Genomic DNA, 20314 nt, shown 5'->3' on the forward strand with positions numbered 1-20314 from the left:
TTTCTTGAAATGGAGAAAGGTAAGGATGGGGGAGGATCTATTGGAGGTTTGTAAAGTCATTGGAAGTTGAGAGAGGCTAAGTAGTGAAGGATTTTTCTGCTGGTTGGTGAATCAGAGGGCAGAGATTGATGATTTTCACTCAAATAATGAAGGGGACGGTTAAAGGATTTCATGGGAGAGATTCGTCCTCATTTTGGGTGAAAAAGTGGGATTGGAGGAACAAATATCGGGTGGTGATTTTTTAAGCCCAAACTGTCCAGGAATGTACATTAGCTTCCAAATCAGAAGCTGGCAACTTCGAGGTTTGTGGGACTCCCACCTGAAACCCATTAGGTGGCCTTCAAATACAAATCGGGGTTTTGACACTGACTATCAGACCCCCCTCGTAAAATTAGTCATTGACTGGGTGGAGCTGGTGTGTTAAGCTTCAGGCCTCTGTGCATTGGCACAAGCTGATTTTGTCTGTTACTTGCAGGGTTACAAAATGGAGATGGACAACCCCATCATGATACCTCTCATGCCCTCCTTATTGGAGAACAAGAAGGAGGTATTGTTTGGCAATATGTCAGAGATCTATGATTTTCACAGCAGGTAAAAAAAAAAATCTATTACACCTCCCTTTGTGGATTGCAGTAGGTGTTTTTGGATTAATGTTTCCGTTATTAATAGTTAATATCTTTCCCAGAATTTTTCTTAATGACCTTCAGAACTGCATTGAAATGCCAGAGAAAGTAGGACTCTACTTCCTTGAAAGGGTATGTTTAGCCTATTCTCTTTCTAATTTTTAAATCTACATTTATTTTAAGTGTAATTTACAGTTTCATGTAAGCATTTCTCACTCTACTCTTCAGAGGGAGAATTTCCAAATGTATGTGAAGTACTGCCAGAACAAGCCACGCTCGGAGTATCTTTGGAGACAGTGTTCAGACTGCCCCTTCTTTCAGGTAATAAATTGATGTACGTTGACAGTATGAAACAAATGGTGGAATTTTAAAGGGGATGCAGGAGTAGAGATACCTGGGAACTTTATACGCACTAATCTTTAAAGATGGCAGAACAAGCGGAGAAAGCTGTTCATAAAGCATATGGGACCCTGGGTTTCATTAACAGAGGAGCAAAGTACAAGTGCAAAAAAGTAACACAAAACCTCTGTAAAACACTAACTCGGAGTTTTGTGTTCAATTCTGGGCACCTTTAGAAAGGATGTCAAGGCTTTGGAGAGGGTGCAGAAGGGACTTAATAGAATGATATCAGAGATGAGGGACTTCAGTTGTGTAGAGAAGCTGGAGTTGTTCTCCTTAGATCAGAAACAATTAAAGAGAGACTTAATAGATGTGTTCAAAACATTGTTATGATCCCAGCTAATGTTACTATTGGACAAGCCAGACCCAGGATGGACCCCAGCTTGATAGATCCTAGCTTTTATTTTTTGTTTAAAAACGTGGAGGGCAGCTACTGAACAGAATCACAGGAGTCAGCTGATGAACTTTTAACAAAAGAATAAAACATTTATTAAACAAGAAAAGATGAACTATATTACAATGCTCCTTCACCTACAACTATAACTTCACAGATATATACAGATTTGTAAGGATAACACAAGTTACAAAAGCTACCTTATACACTCATGTTCACAGTCCATGTAAGTCAATAGGCGACCTGTGGTCAGAGACACCACACTCTGAAACCAAGTGACAGATGCCATCCCAAACACATGATATGGATCTCTCTTCAACTCCCCCCAGACGCTTGTCACACTGTGAACCAACCAGTCTCACTGAACTCTGTCTTTCACACAAGGTCTTTCAATCTCCAACCTCCAAGAACTCGCTTTAGAATCTTCTCCCAAACAACGCATTCTCTCGGATGCCTCCCACAAGGGTCCACTTCCAGGGTTTCAATCTCTCCTCCGATGTTCCTCTCTTCTGGATCACCATGTGTATTCAAGCTTTGCCTTCCACACACCTCTCTCTCAGAGACTCAGCCATGACAATAGAATACCACTGCTTCACAGGCTCATAGTAAGGAATCACCAACCTTTGGCTGTCTCCTCTGATCTTCTGACTTCTTGCAAACACATGTTGCCTTGATTCTGTTCCCTGCAGCTTTCTTTCTTTAATTTGAAGCCTTTTCCTCAGCTCCTTACTTTAACCTCACTGAACAGGACGTTTTTCCAGATTCCTTGTCCTTGTTTCTTGATTTAACTGTCCTCTGGGGACATTTTCCTGTCCCCACTCCCTGCTTTTGGGACTTCCTCTTGTTCTTTTGGGAAATCTGCTTTCTGCAGTTCCCTCTCCTGTCCAGCTTCCTCACTCTGTAGTATCCATGGACCCCAACTAAACTCAAACTGCTTCTCTGTTTCTCTCCATCACACCGTGTGGGCCTCCTGTTGCTAGGCAACAGCCCAGTTTTTCTACCTCGTTTTAATTTCTCTAAACCACTTCAAGGGTTGTAAAACCTCATTAAAAATGCAGGTTATACAAACAGAGCTTGGAGACTTCTCGGCTCCATTTCGCAGAACCTCTACAATGAAATCAAACCCAGGGTTCATCTTTCTCAACACACAAATTAAAAAATCTATAAATTAGACTTAAACTTAATGCTAAAACTTAAATTTAAAACCAAAGCTTATTTCTAACACCCACCAATACAAATATAACTTACTTAAAAGTAACTCTAGTTCCAAACAACAAGAAAGGTTTTGATAGAGGAAATAAGTGGAAACCATTTCCAGTGGCAGCAGGGTTAGTAACCGGAGAATGCAGATTTAAAGTGATTGGTAAAAGAACTAGAGGGATGATGAAGAATATTTCTTTTGTACAGTGAGTTGCTGTGATCTGGAATGCGCAGCGTGAAAGGAAGGTGGAAGCAGATTCAATAGTAACTCTCAAAAGGGGAATTGGATAAATACTTGAAGGGAAAAATGTGCAGGTGAGATTGGTCTCTGGCAGTAGGACAAAGCTGGTGATAGCGAATTGGCATTCACATCCCACAGTATTTCTGCTCCCAGTAAAATGAGTGGATAAGAAACTTGAGCAGGATGTGAGATGGGCTACGAATTCACTCTTAGCAGCTTTGTGCTACTAACCAGGATAGAGGCATAGGAACAGGAGCTGGCCATTTCGCCCCCTGAACCTGTTCCGACATTCAATTAGGTCATGGCTGATCTGTATCTTAACTCCATTTACCTGCTTTGGGTCCATAACCTTTAACACCCTTAGCCTAACATTAATCTAGCAATCTCAGTTTTGAAATTTTCAATTGACCTCCAGCTTTTTGAGGGGCAGAGTTCCAGATTTCCACTCCCCTTTGTGTGAAGAAGTGCTACACAACATCACCCTCGAGCAGCCTGGCTCTAATTTAACAATTGTATCCCCTCGTTCTGGACTCCTCGACCACCAGAGACAGCAGCTTCTCTCTATCCACCCCATTGAATCTTTCAACCATCTTAAACTTCTCAATCAGATCACCGCTTGACCTTCTGTACTAAAGTAGACATAAGCCTAGTTTATGCAGCCGGTCCCCATCATTTAACCCTTATAGCCTCAGCATCGATCTGGTGTCCAGGGGTAAATATTCCCTTCCTGAGGTGCGGTGCCCAGTACCTTCAGTAGAGGAAAAAATTCAAGAGAAGCAAAACCTCTGGCACAACCCTGTAGAAGACCTGAAATTATTTTTCTCTCACAATGCTGTGATGTCGGACAGATTGCTGTACCTCTCACCATTTGTTCCACTCAAGCTTAGGCGAAGAGAACGAGAGTAATGTACTCGAGTTTGATGACAATGCAAAGCTGGGTGAGACTGTAATGGGAAGGACACAGTGAGGTGCCAGAGAGATATAAACAGGTTAAGTGAGTGGGCCATAGGTGGCATTTGGACTATAATGTGATTAAGTGTGAAGTTATTCCCTTTGGCAATAAAAGTAGAAAAGCAGAATATTTTTTAAAAGGTGTGAAACTTTTGAATGTTGATGTTCAAAGAGACTTGAGCGGACTTGTACAGGGAACGCAAAAGGTTAGCAATTAAGGCAAATGGTATACAGTCTTTATTGCAAGGGGATTGGAGTAGAAGAATAAAGAAGCCCTGCTACAATTGTACAGGGCTTTGGTGAGGTCACCTGTGTGCTGTGCACAGTTTTGGTCTCCATATTTAAGAAAGGATATCCTTGCATTGGAGGTGGCACAGCGAGGATTCACTAAATTGGTTCCTGGAAAACAGGGTTGTACTATGGTGAGAGGCTGAGTAAGTTGGGCCCATACTCACTGGAGTTTAGCAGAATGAGAGGTGATCCCATTGAAACATTCAAGATTCTGAAGGGGTTTGATAGGATAGATACCGAGAGGTTATTTTCCCCTGGCTGGGGAATCTCAAATGTCAATCTCAAACACTCTCAGGATAAGAGGCCGATCACTTAGCACTGAGATGAGGGATATTTCTTCACTCAGAGAGGTGTGAATCTTTGGAATTCTCTACCCCTGAGGGTCCATAAGACCATAAGACACAGGAGCAGAAATTAGGCCATTCGGCCCATCGAGTCTGCTCCACCATTCAATCATGGCTGATAAGTTTCTCAACCCCATTCTCCCGCCTTCTCCCCCTAACCTTTGATCCCCTTACCAATCAAGAACCTATCTATCTCACTCTTAAATACACTCAATGACTTGGCCTCCACAGCCTTGTGTGGCAATGAATTCCATAGATTCACCACTCTCTGGCTAAAGAAGTTTCTCCTCATCTTCCCTTTACTCTGAGGCTGTACCCTCGGGTCCTAGTCTCTCCTACTAATGGAAACATCTTCCCCACGTCCACTCTATCCAGGCCTTTCAGTATTCTGTAAGTTTCAATAAGATTCCCCCTCATCCTTCTAAACTCCATTCAGTATGGATGCAGAGTCCTCAAACATTCCTCATATGTTAAGCCTTTCATTCCTGGGATTGTTCTCGTGAACCTCCTCTGGATCCTTTCCAGGGTCAGCACATCCCTCCTGAGATACAGGGCCCAGAATTGCTCACAATATTCTAAATGTGGTCTGACCAGAGCCTTATAAAGCCTCAGCAGCACATTCCTGCCTTTATATTCTAGTCCTCTCGAAATAAATGCCAACATTGCATTTGCCATCCTAACTACCGACTCAACCTGCAAGTTAACCTTAAGTGAATCCTGGACTAGGACTCCCAAGTCCCTTTGCACTCCAGATTTCTGAATTCTCTCCCCATTTAGAAAATAGTCTATGCCTCTATTCTTCCTACCATGTGGTTGCTCCACCACTGAATATATTCAAGGCTAAGCTGGACAGATGTTTGATATCTCGGGGAATCAAGAGATATGGGAGTGGGTGTGAAAGTGGAGTTGAGGTAGAAGATTAGCCACGATCATGTTGAATGGCAGAGCAGGTTTGTGGGCCGAATGCTCCACTCCTGCTCCAATTCCTTATATTCTAATGTATCAGCAAGTCAGCGGGTTATTTGTCGTGTTGATCAGACTTCATTGATTTGGAGGTTGCCAGCTGTTTTTTCAGAACGGGTATTACCATCTCTTCCTCATTTGTGTGCTCTTTACCAGGAATGTCAGCGTAAACTGGACCACAAACTCGGACTGGACTCGTACTTACTGAAACCAATTCAACGGCTAACAAAGTACCAGCTATTGCTGAAGGTACGTCAAAGAGGTGTTACCACAGACCTACTGCAGGATACAAAGTCATACTCACTGCATGCTGACATACAAAGAAACATCATAAACTGACTTGCATTTATGTAGCACCTTTCTCATTCTCCAAAGCACATTACAGCCAATGAAGTATCTTTTTTTTTAAATTGGAACAGGAAGTGCTGGAAATACTCAGCACCTGTGGAGAGAGAGAGAGAGACAGAGTTGACGTTGCGAGTCCAACATGACTCTTCTTCAGAACCATTTTTTTTGAAGTGCGGTCACTGCTATAATGTAGGAAGTGCAGCAGCCAATTTGTTCACAGCATACTCCCACAAAGAGCAATGTGACAATGACAGGACAATCTGCTTTTAGCGATTCAGAAAACAAAATGCTGTGGATGATGGAAATCTGAAATAGGAAAAGAGGAATTGCTGGAAATGCTCAATGGACCCGGCAGCATCTGTGAGGGACGAAACAGGGTTAACGTTTCGGGTGGACAACCTCCCATTAGACTTGAAGAAGTTGGGAATGTCTCAGGAAGCTGGAAAGTTAATACTTTCCGTTTCTGATGAAACCTTAGCTGTGTTTCTCTCCCCACGGATGCTCTCTGACTTGCATTTCCAGCTTTCAATTCTTTTCTTATTCGTTCATGGGATGTGGGTGTCACTGGCTGGGCCAGTGTTAATGCCCATTCCCAATTGCCCTTGTTCAGAGGGCATTTAAGAGTCAGCGACATTGCTGTGGGTCTGGAGTCACATGTAGGCCAGATCCAGGTAAGGACGGTAGATTTCCTTCCCTAAAGGACACTAGTGAACCGGATGGTTTTTTTTACAACAATCGGCAATGGTTCCGTGGTCATTTCTCCCTGTCCTGCAGGCTGGTCGGGAGTGGACACGGGCGGGCGCTGAGCCGATTGCTGCCCGTGATTGGCTCCGCGCCGCCATTTTAAGTGGGCGGGCCAATGAAGGCCCGCCCAGCGTGACGCACGGCTGGTAGCGCTCAGCGCTACCTGTGTGGGCAGGGGGGAAGAAGGGGAGTTGGAGCCTGAGCGCAGAAATTTCCCTGTGGCACAGAGCTGTCTCAGGGAGAGATTACGCACGTATTGAGATTTTTCAACAAAGACACATAAAAATTTTTTACACATGTTCCCTCGTGACAAGTGTCACCTGAGCTGAGACGTGTTTATGAAATGTGAAAAAAAAAATTATTTATTTAATAAAACCTTCAGGAAACCTCATCCCGCCCGTGGATGAGGTTTCCTGAATAATGCAAAGGCCGCTAGGGCTCTTCGCCTGCCCGTTGACCTTAACGTTGGATTTTTTATTGGCCTTAATAGGCCTTTGACAGTTCGGCGGGCGCACATCCGTGTCCGGTGTGTGCCTGGCCCGAACAAAATGTCTGAATGAGGCGCGGTGACAGGACACACGCCTGATGTCACTTGCGCGTCATTTATACCACTATGCCAGCACCTCCCCCCCCACCAAATGATGATGGGTGAGGAATAAACAACATCCAGGGCATCGGGACGAACTTGCCTACTCTTTGAAACAGTGCCATTAGTTATTCAGTGTCCATCTGAGAGATTAGGCACCGCATCAGGCAAACAGTACTTCCAACAGTGCAGCACTCCCTCCATCCTGTACTGGAATGTCACCCTGGATAATGTACTTAAAAATAGAAACATTTACAGTACCGAAGGAAGCCATGTGACCCATTGTGTCTGTGGCAGCTGGAGAAAGAGCGTTGCAGCCGAATCCCGCTCCCCAGCTGTTGGTCTGTACCCCTGCAGGTTAGGACACTTCAAGGGGAACTCTAAATGTTTCTTAAATGTGATGTGAGTTTCTTCCTTTCCTACCCATTCAGGCTGTGAGTTCCAGATCCCCATTGTCCTCTGGGTGAAAATGTTTCTTGGCTTCACTCTGGAATTGGACTTGGACCCAGAACCTTCTGAATCAGAGGCCAGAGCGCCATATACGAGTTAGAGTATCGGCACTTCAGTGATCTATTAATTGTGAAGCATTTTGGAACCTGAGAAGGCGCTGAACATTCTTTCTTTTGCACTGTTCAAAGTGTTTGCATTTGGATGAAATGTTAAACCAAGGCGAGCTCCTGTGCAAAATTCAGTTGGGCAGGAAAGGTCCCTTGACACTGCTCAAAGCAGGGCGAGGAGTTCTGCGGTGCCCTGGTTAATACCCCTCACTCAATCAAGACCGTCCAAAAAAAAAACGACTAGCATATCTCAGGTCTGTTTGTGAGATCTTGCTGTGCACACAGTAGCTGCATTTCATTGTATGTGGAAACTTGGAGACATTGCAGCAAGAGCTACGAAGAAGTGTTGGAAAATTACACCCGTATTCGAACATCCACACAAGATGATGCTCTTTTGAAGTATAACTACAAAATCAAACATGATTTGAAAAGGGAGGCTGTTTAACATGGATAAAAACCTTGTTGCAGTTTTAATTTGCATTGAATTTTGTTATCCACTATTTTTAACTTTTTTTGTTAATTTGATCAACTTTTATTTCAAGTGATTCAACACTTCCTATGAAATAGTGAACAGAAGAATGTCATAGCAAGCTTATTAAGTTTTTCTACACTGTTATTAGCAACTGTGTCAACCTTTCAATTAACCAGAACAGCTCCTGTCGAAAAGACCCCATTTTTTGATACTGTTTCTAGTCCCTTCATACCCCCTCTTTTCCCTCTTCTCTGTCTCCTACTCAGACTGCAGTGCTCTGTAAAGCAGTCCGACCGAGGGACCTGTGTCTAAGGATAGTGATCAGGGAAAATGATAACAGCAGGTGAAGGATCAATATGATTATTGCTAAAAAAAAGACATTTTGTTGAAGCTTTTTGTTTTGCACTCATCAGGACAATTGCAAGAATACCAATGTCAGGTGAAGCAACAACTTTATACTGTATGGGAAGAGAATGCTGATTGGTTGGCAAGTGGACACTGATTGGTAGAGGCATTGCCATAGAAAACGCACCTGTTGCTGGTGACTGACAGTTAACTGCCAAGCATTGTTTGAAATTTTAAACCAGGCAGTTTGACTCTGGTCAAGCCATTGCCCTGAGGAATGAACCATCAAATGACTATTGCTTATTTTGTTTAGCTGAAACAGGTGCAATGTGTGTACATGTTCTTTCTGCCTGCAAAGAACAGGGCCCTGTATATTAATATATGTAGCTTCCAGTGCACGCAAACACTGTGAGCCCGACTGACAATCCGAAATTGGCTGTCAGTGTAATTTTTAGCACACTGAAGATTGTTTAGCAAATGTGGTCCAGTTGTGGAATCACATCTAATGTTGGACATTATGTTTTGAGTTTTGTAAGCACAGACTGGTTGGGTACGGTCTGTACCTTACCCATTGCGAACAGCGGCTGGGACATGATGTTTCAAATGATCCACTAGTCTTTGGGAAGCACAGCCTACATACCTTACGTTAACTGTCAGTCACCACTAACTGGTGCATTCTCCATGGCAACGCCTCTACAAATCAGTGTCCACTTGCCAACCACTCGGCACTCTCTTCACATGTAGTATGAAGTTGCTCCCCCTGACATTGTGCTGTTGCGATTGTCCTGATGAGTGCAAGATGAAAAGCTTTGACAAAATTTATTTTTCAGCAATACTCAAGTTCTGCACTGCCAAATGACCTCTCGATTAATATAACCCTCTGTCTGTTGTTTAATGGATGTGTCAACCTCTATTAACAGTACACAAAGTTGCTGCCAAACATAACTCATTGAATGATTGATATATTTCTTTGAAATAATTTGTGAATTGCTGTATATCATGACAGGAATTATTAAAGTTCAGCGCTATCAGTGATGGAACCCAGGAGTTACAGGAAGCTCTAACAGCCATGCTGAATTTATTAAAGTCAGTTAATGATTCCATGCACCAGATTGCGATAACAGGATATAATGTGAGTACCTATTCGGGAAGCAGAAACCTCCTCTGAATGTCAATTAATGAGAAAGACTTGCATTTGTTCCAGTAAGATTGAACTTTCACATGCCAGGAAAATTGAGAGTTGTGCAAAGCAAGATGTTGGTGGGATTGTAACTGATTTAAACATTACAGCCGAGTGGTCAAACTGATTTGCCTGCTCATGTTGGGTGGAATTTTAATTTTAAGGCCCTGTTACAGCAGGGGAGGCCCATAAAATGAGGCGAGTCATTCAGAAGTCCATTGACTTCAGCGGGACTGTAAAATCCCACCTATTGTTTCTCAGTTGGTTCATCACCATTCCTATTCATTCATCACCAGTGAATTAGTGGAGATGGTAGCATAGTGGTTACGTTACTCCTGATAATCCAGAGGCTGGGACTAATGACTCGAGGATATGTGTTCAAATCTCACTGCAACAGTTGGGGAATTTAAATTCAATTAAATACATTTGGAATTAAAAAGCAGGTTTCAGTGTCAGTCGTCATGAAACTACTGGATCGTTGTGAAAACCTAACTGGCTCATCAATGTCCTTGAGGGAGGGAAATTTGCCGACCTTACCTGGTCTGGCCTGCATGTGACCCCAGACCCACAGCAATGCTGTTGACTCTTAACTGCCCCCTGATGTGGCCTCACAAGCCACATGGTTGGATTCAGGAAAGTAGCTCACCATCACCCTTTCAAGGGTAATTAGGGGTGGGCAATAGATGCTGGTTTTGCCAGTGAGTGACCGATGAAAGGCTGAGCTTGCTGCCAATGCGGTGCATGCGCGGGTGGGTGTGTGGCCGCCACCATTAGGTGGGGCGGGGGGGGGGGGGGGGGGGGGGGGGGGGGGGGGGGGGGGGGGGGGGGTTGGTGGGGGTGGGGGTGGGGAGGGGGTGGGAAATGTGCAGCGGGGGTGTCAGCGCAGTGATCACTGGCCCTAGAATTGCAAACATTACAGCGCCAGCAGCGGAAGCTCTCAGAGCTCCCAGGGTTTTCTTTATTCCATTTGATTCCCTTAACGTTCTCCTTACATTTTCTGGCCATTCCTTTGGGGAGGCACCTTTCTTCCAATGAACCATCATGTCATAGCCGCGTACCTCAGTGCTGTGGAAGGAATGAAGCCTGTCTCCGATAGTCAGCCTGCCCTCTTGGTGTTTAAATGTGCTGCACTGGGAGAAACCAGCCCCGGGGCTGCAAACAGGACTGGGCGGATCGGGAGCCTCCCCTCCCTCCCCATCCCAATCCCCGGAAACTGGGGGAAGCTCGTGCTCCGACTGACCGCCAGCTGCCGGGCTGAGAGACTGCGAGAGCAACTTCAGGGATCAGAGGCATTCGATCCGCCTCCCTTCTCCCCCTCCCCCTCCTTCCACCTCCCTTCTCCCCCTCCCCCTCCTTCCACCTCCCTTCTCCCCCACCCCCTCCCCTCCTCCCTCTCTCTCTTTCCCCCTCCTCCCTCCCTCTCTTTCCCCCTCCCCCTCCTCCCTCCCTCTCTTTCCCCCTCCCCCTCCTTCCACCTCCCTTCTCTCCCCCTCCCTTCCTCCCTCCCTTCTCTCCCCCTCCCCCTCCTTCCACCTCCCTTCTCTCCCCTCCCCCTCCTTCCACCTCCCTTCTCTCCCCTCCCCCTCCTTCCACCTCCCTTCTCTCCCCCTCCCCCTCCTTCCACCTCCCTTCTCTCCCCCTCCCCCTCCTTCCACCTCCCTTCTCTCCCCCTCCCCCTCCTTCCACCTCCCTTCTCTCCCCCTCCCCCTCCTCCCTCCCTTCTCTCCCCCTCCCCCTCCTTCCACCTCCCTTCTCTCCCTCCCCCTCCTTCCACCTCCCTTCTCCCCCTCCCCCTCCTTCCACCTCCCTTCTCTCCCCCTCCCCCTCCTTCCACCTCCCTTCTCTCCCCCTCCCCCTCCCCCCTCCCTTCTCCCCCTCCCCCTCCTTCCACCTCCCTTCTCTCCCTCCCCCTCCTTCCACCTCCCTTCTCTCCCCCTCCCCCTCCTTCCACCTCCCTTCTCTCCCCCTCCCCCTCCCCCTCCCTTCTCTCCCCCTCCCCCTCCTTCCACCTCCCTTCTCTCCCCCTCCCCCTCCTTCCACCTCCCTTCTCTCCCCCTCCCCCTCCTTCCACCTCCCTTCTCTCCCCTCCCCCTCCTTCCACCTCCCTTCTCTCCCCCTCCTTCCACCTCCCTTCTCTCCCCCTCCCCCTCCTTCCACCTCCCTTCTCTCCCCCTCCCCCTCCTTCCACCTCCCTTCTCTCCCCCTCCCCCTCCTTCCACCTCCCTTCTCTCCCCCTCCCCCTCCTTCCACCTCCCTTCTCTCCCCCTCCCCCTCCTTCCACCTCCCTTCTCTCCCCCTCCCACTCCTCCCCTCCCCCTCCCTCCCCTCCCCCTCCCTTCCCTCCCCCTCCCCCCACTCCTTCTCCCCTCCCTCTCCCTCTCCTCCTCCTCCCTTCCCTCCCCCTCCCCCTCCTCCCCCCTCCCCCTCCCCCTCCTCCCCCCTCCCCCTCCCTCCCCTCCCCCTCCCACTCCTCCCCCTCCCTTCCCTCCCCCTCCCCCCACTCCTTCTCCCCTCCCTCTCCCATTCCTCCCCCTCCCTTCCCTCCCCCTCCCTTCCCTCCCCCTCCCCCTCCTTCCACCTCCCTTCTCCCCCTCCCCCTCCCCCCTCCCTTCTCTCCCCCTCCCACTCCTCCCCTCCCCTCCCTTCCCTCCCCCTCCCACCCCTCCCCCTCCCTCCCCCTCCCTCCCTCCCCCTCCCTCCCCCTCCCTCCCCTCCCCCTCCCTCCCCTCCCCCTCCCACTCCTCCCCCTCCCCTCCCCCTCCCCTCCCCCTCCCTCCCCTCCCCCTCCCCTCCCCCTCCCTTCCCTCCCCCTCCCACCCCTCCCCCTCCCACTCCTCCCCCCTCCCCTCCCCCTCCCTTCCCTCCCCCTCCCTCCCCTCCCCCTCCCTTCCCTCTCTTCTCTCCCCCTCCCTCCCCTCCCCTCCCCCTCCCTCCCCTCCCCCTCCCTTCCCTCCCTTCTCTCCCCCTCCCCCCACTCCTTCTCCCCCCCCCTCTCCTCCCCCTCCCCTCCCCCTCCCTTCCCTCCCCCTCCCTCCCCTCCCCCTCCCTTCCCTCTCTTCTCTCCCCCTCCCACCTCTCCCCTCCCCCTCCCACCCCACCCCTCCCCCTCCCCTCCCCCTCCCTTCCCTCCCCCTCCCCCCACTCCTTCTCCCCCCCCTCTCCTCCCCCTCCCATTCCTCCCCCTTCCTCCCCTCCCCCTCCCTTCCCTCTCTTCTCTCCCCCTCCCACCTCTCCCCTCCCCCTCCCACCCCTCCCCCTCCCTCCCCTCCCTCCCTTCCCCCCCTCCCCCTCCCACCCCTCTCTCTCCCTCTCTGCCCCTCCCCCTCCCTCTCCCTCCCTTCCCCCTCCCTCCCCATCTCAGTCCTCAGAAGCAGAAGCCTCCCTTCGGGGGCTCAGAAACTGGACGATTGGCCTCCAGCCGGCCCTGGGTCACCTGCAAACGACCACATAGGATTCTGCGCATGAACAGCCACGTGTGCATGTGCAGATGGGCAACGGCAGCCACTTTGTGTTAGCAGGAGACACAGCGCTTAAAAGGAGAATTCCCTTTAAACCAGTTCATCTCTAACTGCTGTGTGCCTCCCAGGGTGTAAATGTGACAGAGGCTCATCTCTGATCTAAACGACAGATTTCTGCCCCATGGTGAAACCATGTCACACTTCATTTGGGGCTTTAAGGTGGTGCAGGGAGTCGAGACTTCTCTTCTGAATTGGCTTCTGGATTTCTGCTTCACCCCGGAGATTTCTCTAGAGGGTGGGTCAGTCGTCTCTGATGGGGTCAGCTTGATGGGCTGGATGTGCGTTTCGTGTCTCCCCCTTTCGTATGTTTGCAAAGAGAGTGGATGAAATAAAAGGGATGAGGGAATTAAGCACCATGGAAACGCTTTCACCGCTTGGGCTGCAGCAGTTCAAGAAGGCGGCTCCTTCTCGAGGGAAATTAGGGCAATAAATGTTGGCCTAGCCAGCGACGCTCACATCTTGAGAATGAATTGAAAAAGGACCCTTGAAAAGGGAAGAAGTACAAACGCTGGTAAACTCCAGAATGAAATATTCGTATGTTACAACAGGGACTAGTTAAATTCTGTTAATAATTATACAGTAATGGCTGAACAGAAAAATCAACTCAAGATTCTGATTGGCAGGGCAACCTGGAAGAGTTTGGTCCGCTTTTGATGCAGGGCTCCTTCAATGTCTGGATAAATCACAAGAAAGGCCCCACCAAAATGAAGGACCTCGCACGCTTTAAACCAATGCAACGCCATCTCTTCCTTCACGAGACTGTGCTTCTGTTCTGTAAGAAACGAGACGAGCATGGGGAAGGTTATGACAAAGCACCTTCTTACAGTTTCAAGCATTACTTAAAAGTAAGACAGACGATCCCACCGTTCACTGTTGCTATTTCCTATGTGCCGTCAGTTTGCAGGGTAAGCTCGGTGATTCTCCCCCCACAACTCCACTCCTGGCCGGCTCTTTGGAGGAAGTACCTGGAAGGACTGAGCTTTCATTGTAGCGGGTGGGCAGATGTGGGCTTCAGTTGGGCTAGCCAACCAGGGATACAGTTTGGAGGCAGCCACAGGGACTGCCGGGAGCAGAGGCAGGCTGTTTAGGAACCCTGCCTCGGTGCTGTGGGGCTGTGTCCCTGATAAAATAAGAACGCAAAGGTCTTCCAGCCCTTAGCCCTCAGCCTCCCCCCCCGACCCTGACACACTCCCCATGCCCCACCCATACCACATCATGCTTCCCACCACCCACCACCCCCGCCTCCTCTCCTGGACATGGCACCTCATTCCCCCAAGGCCAAGCTATGTCTCCCCCATCCACCCCTATAGCTCATACCCCCATTGTCAGGCAATTTACCCACTCCCTAGTAACAATAGAATGTGTAGAAAAAAAACTTTAAAAGTCATTCATTAATTACTTTCTACTATGTTTTTTTAAAAAAGTCATTTCACTACAAGGTCATAAAAGTGCCAATCACCAGACCCTTTGTGAAATTGAGCATTGATCAAAGAGCCAGAGCTATCAGTCAAGCAATTTTTTTCTCTGCAGCTGTTTCAACAAGTACAATGGATGTTTGGGCTCTCAGAGGTCAATTTCACAATGTTTATTTACACAAGTTTAAGTGGTTTCAAGGGCTTGTGATTTCTGTTATTGATACTTCAAAGTGTCACTATAGGGTTCATTGGTTATATACAGTGTATAGTGGGTCAGTGGGCATGGAAGTGTCATAGCTTGGCATGGTGGACATGATGGACCATGGGGGTGAGCTCAGGGCCATTGCTTGGCATAGGGGGCATGAGGGGAACCTTTTGAACTCACCTTTTAATATGTCGCCTCATGTAGACTAGGGTTCACGACTCCTCTTACAGGCCATAAACCACGACTCTTTCAAAACCTGGCCTGACTCCGTGAAAATTGCAAACAGTTGGAATGCCAGTTCAGGAGTGCCAGTTGCAGGGTTTTGACATGAACCAGCCCAGCCCTCTAAAGGCACTCCCAAAAATCAGACAGCCCAGGATTGGGGATGGGAATCCCAGAATCGGGACCCTCCAGCCATTTTTAGAAGGCTCTTGAGTCATTCTGACTCAGTGAAAATTCAGCCCTTTATCTCCACTACTGCTTCCTCAAAATCATCGTGACCTATAGGACAGCACGCTGGCAGCCTTGGTGATTTGATACCTGTTACAATCTCCATAGAGACATATAAATAGAAATTCAAACTTCCAGTTAACAGCTGAATGGATGACATGACAAGATTTCATGTTTTAAGACTGTTATTGTAACAAAAGATTAAAAACACTATCGACTAAACAGCATCTTTGCAGCAACTTATGCTTTAAACCACAAAACAGAATCTTCCCCTTTTTCTTTTAGCACAGCCAAAAACACACCACAGATATACTTTACAGAACCATAGAATTGTTAAGGTGCAGAAGGAAGCCATTTGGGCCATTGTGTCTGTGCCGGCTCTCCAAATGAGCATTATGACTCAGTGCCATTCGTCTGTCTTTTCCCTCTAACCCTACACATTGTTTCTATTCAAATAATCATCTAATGCTCTCTTGAATGCCTCGATTGAACCTGCCTCCACCAGACTTCCAGGCAGTGCGTTCCAGACCTAAACCACTTGCTGTGTGAAAAAGTTTTTCTCACATCACATTTGCTTCTTTTGCAAATCACTTTAAATCTGTCAAACTTCTCGTACTTGATCCTTTTATGAGTGGGAACAGTTACTCCCTATCTACTCTGTCCGTCCCCCTCATTAATTTGAACACCTCTATCAAATCTCCTCTTGGCCTTCTCCCCTCCAAAGGGAACAGTCCCAATTACTCCAATATATCTTTGTAACTGAAGTTTCTCATCCCTGGAGCCATTTTTGTAACTCTCACCTGCACTCTTTCCAAAGCGTTCACGTCCTTCCTATAGTGGTATCCAGTTCTGTACAACATAGGTCAGTGTGACAAACCACTAGCCTTTCGCAATTGATTCTTGTAATTGCTGATGTGCTGTGGTTCTATTTCAAAGATATTCCATATAAATGTAATGCTGCAACTTTGTATTGAAAGAAGAAAAGAGGAATATAACAATACTTCTTGGATTTCATTTGTCAGATGAGTGCTGTTGGGATCACTGAGAATATTAAAGGAGATATTCGGAAGTTTGAAGTCTGGTATAGCGGGCGAGAGGAAGTGTATCTCATCCAGGTAAGTTCAGTACAGTCCAGGATTCATGGAATGTGTTTGTAGGATTTGACTTGCTTCTAACTGCAGGGCTCAAGTAACTCTCTTCTTGAAAAAATGGATTAATTCTCATGATGTGGTCATCACTAACAAAACCAGTTTATTTCTCATCTCTAGTTGCCTTTGAAAAGGTGGTGGTGAGCTGCCTTCTTGAGCCGCTGCAGTCCATGTGGTTTAGGTATGCCCACAGTGCTGTAAGGGAGGGAGTTCCAGGATTTTGACCCAGTGACAGTGAAAGACCGGCAATATATTTCCAAGTCAGGATAGTGAGTGGCTTGGAGGGGACCTTGCAGATCATTGTAGTCCCATGTACCTGCTGCCCTTGCTCTTAGAAACATAGAAACTAGGAGCAGGAGTAGGCCATTCGGCCCTTCGAGCCTGCTCCACCATTCATTATGATCATGGCTGATCATCCAACTCAATAGCCTGCTCCTGCTTTCTCCCCATACCCTTTGATCCCTTTCGCCCCAAGAGTTATATCTAACTTCTCATTGAAAACATACAATAATTTGGTCTCAACTATTTTCTGTGGTAACAAATTCCACAGGCTCACTACTCTCTGGGTGAAGAAATTTCTCCTCATCTCAGCCCTAAATGGTCTACCCCGTATCCTCCGACTGTGATCCCTGGTTCTGGACTCCCCCACATCGGGAACGTCCTTCCTGCATCTACCCTGTCTAGTCCTGTTAGAATTTTATAGGTTTCTATGAGATCCCCCCTCATTCTTCTGAACTCCAGCGAATATAATCCTAATCGACTCAATCTCTCCTCATATGTCAGTCCTGCCATCCCAGGAATCAGTCTGGTAAACCTTCGCTGCACTCCCTCTATAGCAAGTACATCCTTCCTCAGATAAGGAGACCAAAACTGCACACATTATTCCAGGTGTGGTCTCACCAAGGCCCTGTATAATTGCAGCAAGACATCCCTGTTCCTCTGGATTCCATCGAATCCTCTGGCTATGAAGGCCAACATACCATTTGCCGCCTTTACCGCCTGCTGCACCTGCATGCTTACCTTCAGTGACTGGTGTACAAGGACATCCAGGTCTCATTGCACATTCCCCTCTCTCAATTTATGGCCATTCAGGTAATAATCTGCCTTCCTGTTTTTGCTACCAGAATGGGTAACCTCACATTTATCCACATTTTGCTGCATCTGCCATGCATTTGCCCACTCACTCAGCTTGTTCAAATCACCCTGAAGCATCTCTGCATCCTTCTCACAGCTCCCCCTCCCACCCAGCTTTGTGTCATCTGCAAATTTGGAGATATTACATTTAATTCTCTCATCTAAACCATTAATACATATTGTGAATAACTGGGGTCCCAGCACCGATCCCTGCAGTACCCTGTTAGTTACTGCCTAACATTCGGAAAAATACCCGTTTATTCCTACTCTTTGTTTCCTGTCTGCCAATCAGTTTTATATCCATCTCAATACACTACCCCCAATCGCATTCTTTAATTTTACACACCAACCTCTTATGTGGGACTTCGTCGAAAGCCTTCTGAAAGTCCAAATAAACCACATCCACTGGCTCCCCCTCATCAACTCTACTAGTTACATCCTCGAAAAATTCCAGTCGATTTGTCAAGCACAATTTCACTTTCATAAATCCATGCTGACTCTGTCAGATTCTGCCACTGTTTTCCACGTGCTCAGCTATTAAATCTTTTATAATGGACTCTGGAATTTTCCCAGTACCGACGTCAGGCTGATTGGTCTATAATTCCCTGTTTTCTGTCTGCCTCCCTTTTTAAATAGTGGGGTTACATTAGCTACCCTCCAATCTGTAGGAACTATTCCAGAGTCTATAGAATCTCGGAAGATGACCACCAGTGCATCCACTGCTCTTCTTGGTGTGGATGTCGGGGCTTGAGAGGTGTTGTTGAAGAAGCCTTGGGGAACTGCTGGTAACTTTCTTACCTTTAAATCCACTTAGAGATCCACTTGAAGGAAACACTAACTGAGCTAAAGTGGATTAGCTGTTACATTTAAAATTCAGTTTGAGCAAGAGGTCCAGCCTGTCTGTTGGCTTTCCGGGGCATTCTGGTCTGCTCACACAGTCCCACCATTATTATAACACAGGCGTGGCAGTAAGATTGCAGGGTAGGCCAGGTCCCAGCCTTGTCTGTCAATCTCATAAGCGACAGAGTTTCCATTTGTCCCAAACATGGCAACCAGTATCAGAAGGGGTAAGGCTAGGGACAGCGACTCCCTTCCCTAGGGAGTTACCGCATCTTGGTCTCAGTAGCCAGTGGGGTCCTCAGCTGATGGTAGTCCTGGTTATACAAGGTGTAACCACCACACCAAGTGGTAGAAGTGGAACCAGCTGCCAATCCAGGCCTGGATTGTGGTGTGAACTCTCCAAAAGGATGCAGTTCTCCTTAAAGAGGTTTCAGCTCCTTTACAAAGCTGGTGTAGGATCTTGTGGCATTAATTCCTCAAATGGAGGAGGTGGGGGCCGGGAGGGGGGCTGTTGGTGGGGAGGTGTGCTGAGGTGCTCCCTCATCAGATCTAGCAGTATGCAGCCTCCTCTAGGGACCAGCCACCCTAGCTAGAGGCGCAGACACTCGCCATTGAAGTGCAGTTTCCCTGACCACAGGGTCATCAGCAGACATTTACAGTGGGTGCATCTGGTCACTGAGGCTGGGAGATACAGTGCATGGATTCCCAGGGTCAAGGTGTTACAATCAGGTAAAAGCAAAAAACTGCGGATGCTGGAAATCTAAAACAAAAACAAAAATACCTGGAAAAACTCCGCAGGTCTGGCAGCATCTGCAGAGAGGAACACAGTTAACGTTTCGAGTCCGTATGACTCTTCAACAGAACTAAGGAAAAATAGAAAAGAGGTGAAATATAAGCTGGTTTAAGGGGGGTGGGGGGGAGAGGGTGGGGCAAGAAAAGCTAGATAGAGGGCCAGTGATAGGTGGAGATAACCAAAAGATGTCACAGACAAAAGGACAAAGAGGTGTTGAAGGTGGTGATATTATCTAAAGGAATGTGCTAATTAAGGGTAGAAAGCAGGACGAGCAAGGTACAGATAGCCCTAGTGGGGGTGAGGTGGGGGGAAGGGATCGAAAAAGGCTAAAAGGTAGAGATAAAACAATGGAAGGAAATACATTTCAAAATAATGGAAATAGGTGGGAAAAGAAAAATCTATATAAATTATTGGAAAAAACAAAAAGGAGGGGGAAAATTGGAAAGGGGGTGGGGATGGAGGAGAGAGTTCATGAAATTGTTGAACTCAATATTCAATCTGGAAGGCTGTAAAGTGCCTAGTTGGAAGATGAGGTGCTGTTCCTCCAGTTTGCGTTGAGCTTCACTGGAACAATGCAGCAAGCCAAGGACAGACATGTGGGCATGAGAGCAGGGTGGAGTGTTGAAATGGCAAGCGACAGGGAGGTCTGGATCATGCTTGCAGACAGACTGAAGGTGTTCTGTAAAGTGGTCACCCAGTCTGCGTTTCTTCACTGAAAAGGACAGTTCAACAGGGTCACGGTCACTGGTACCAAGACCAGCTTTATATTTTCAGATTGCAATTCTCAAACAGTTATACTGAGACATAACCATGACCACCACCCCCCCTCCGCCCCACCCCGTACCCTGTTGTAGCTGGCAGTCTGACATGAGCTTTTAATTCACAAATACAGAGGTTTTACATGGTACACTTTTTAAAAAAGAAGTAGAGCGATCCATTTGTCTGGAACTGCTGTGATCCACGCTGACAGGAGGGGAACGTAACAGTGTCTCACTGCAGGCCCCTCATCGCAAGGATCTGTTACTGACCCTGTTCCAAATCCCAGTGATGGAGCCAAATACATAATGGGGCCTGGTTAGTGTGTCCACGTTCTGCTGAGTTAGGGGAGCTCTCAGAGCGACATCGCTGATTCTACGAGGGGGGGTGGGGGTGGAGGGGGGTTGGTGGTGGGGG

General features: G+C 47.7%; 1 protein-coding gene across 2 annotated transcripts in view; it reads left to right on the forward strand.

Moving 5' to 3' along the window:
• The window catches only part of mcf2a (MCF.2 cell line derived transforming sequence a), a 204617-nt gene that overhangs the window by 155023 nt on the left and 29280 nt on the right, over positions 1–20314 (forward strand). For both annotated transcript variants that reach the window (XM_041196456.1, XM_041196457.1), the window contains exons 17-23: positions 476–591; positions 686–755; positions 852–944; positions 5563–5655; positions 9465–9590; positions 13780–14001; positions 16249–16341. In XM_041196456.1, coding sequence (XP_041052390.1) covers positions 476–591; positions 686–755; positions 852–944; positions 5563–5655; positions 9465–9590; positions 13780–14001; positions 16249–16341 — 813 coding nt within the window. The remainder of the gene's footprint in view (positions 1–475; positions 592–685; positions 756–851; positions 945–5562; positions 5656–9464; positions 9591–13779; positions 14002–16248; positions 16342–20314) is intronic.

The sequence above is a fragment of the Carcharodon carcharias genome, chromosome 9 (genome assembly GCF_017639515.1).
Source record: "Carcharodon carcharias isolate sCarCar2 chromosome 9, sCarCar2.pri, whole genome shotgun sequence".
In the NCBI taxonomy this organism is placed as follows: Eukaryota; Metazoa; Chordata; class Chondrichthyes; order Lamniformes; family Lamnidae; genus Carcharodon; species Carcharodon carcharias.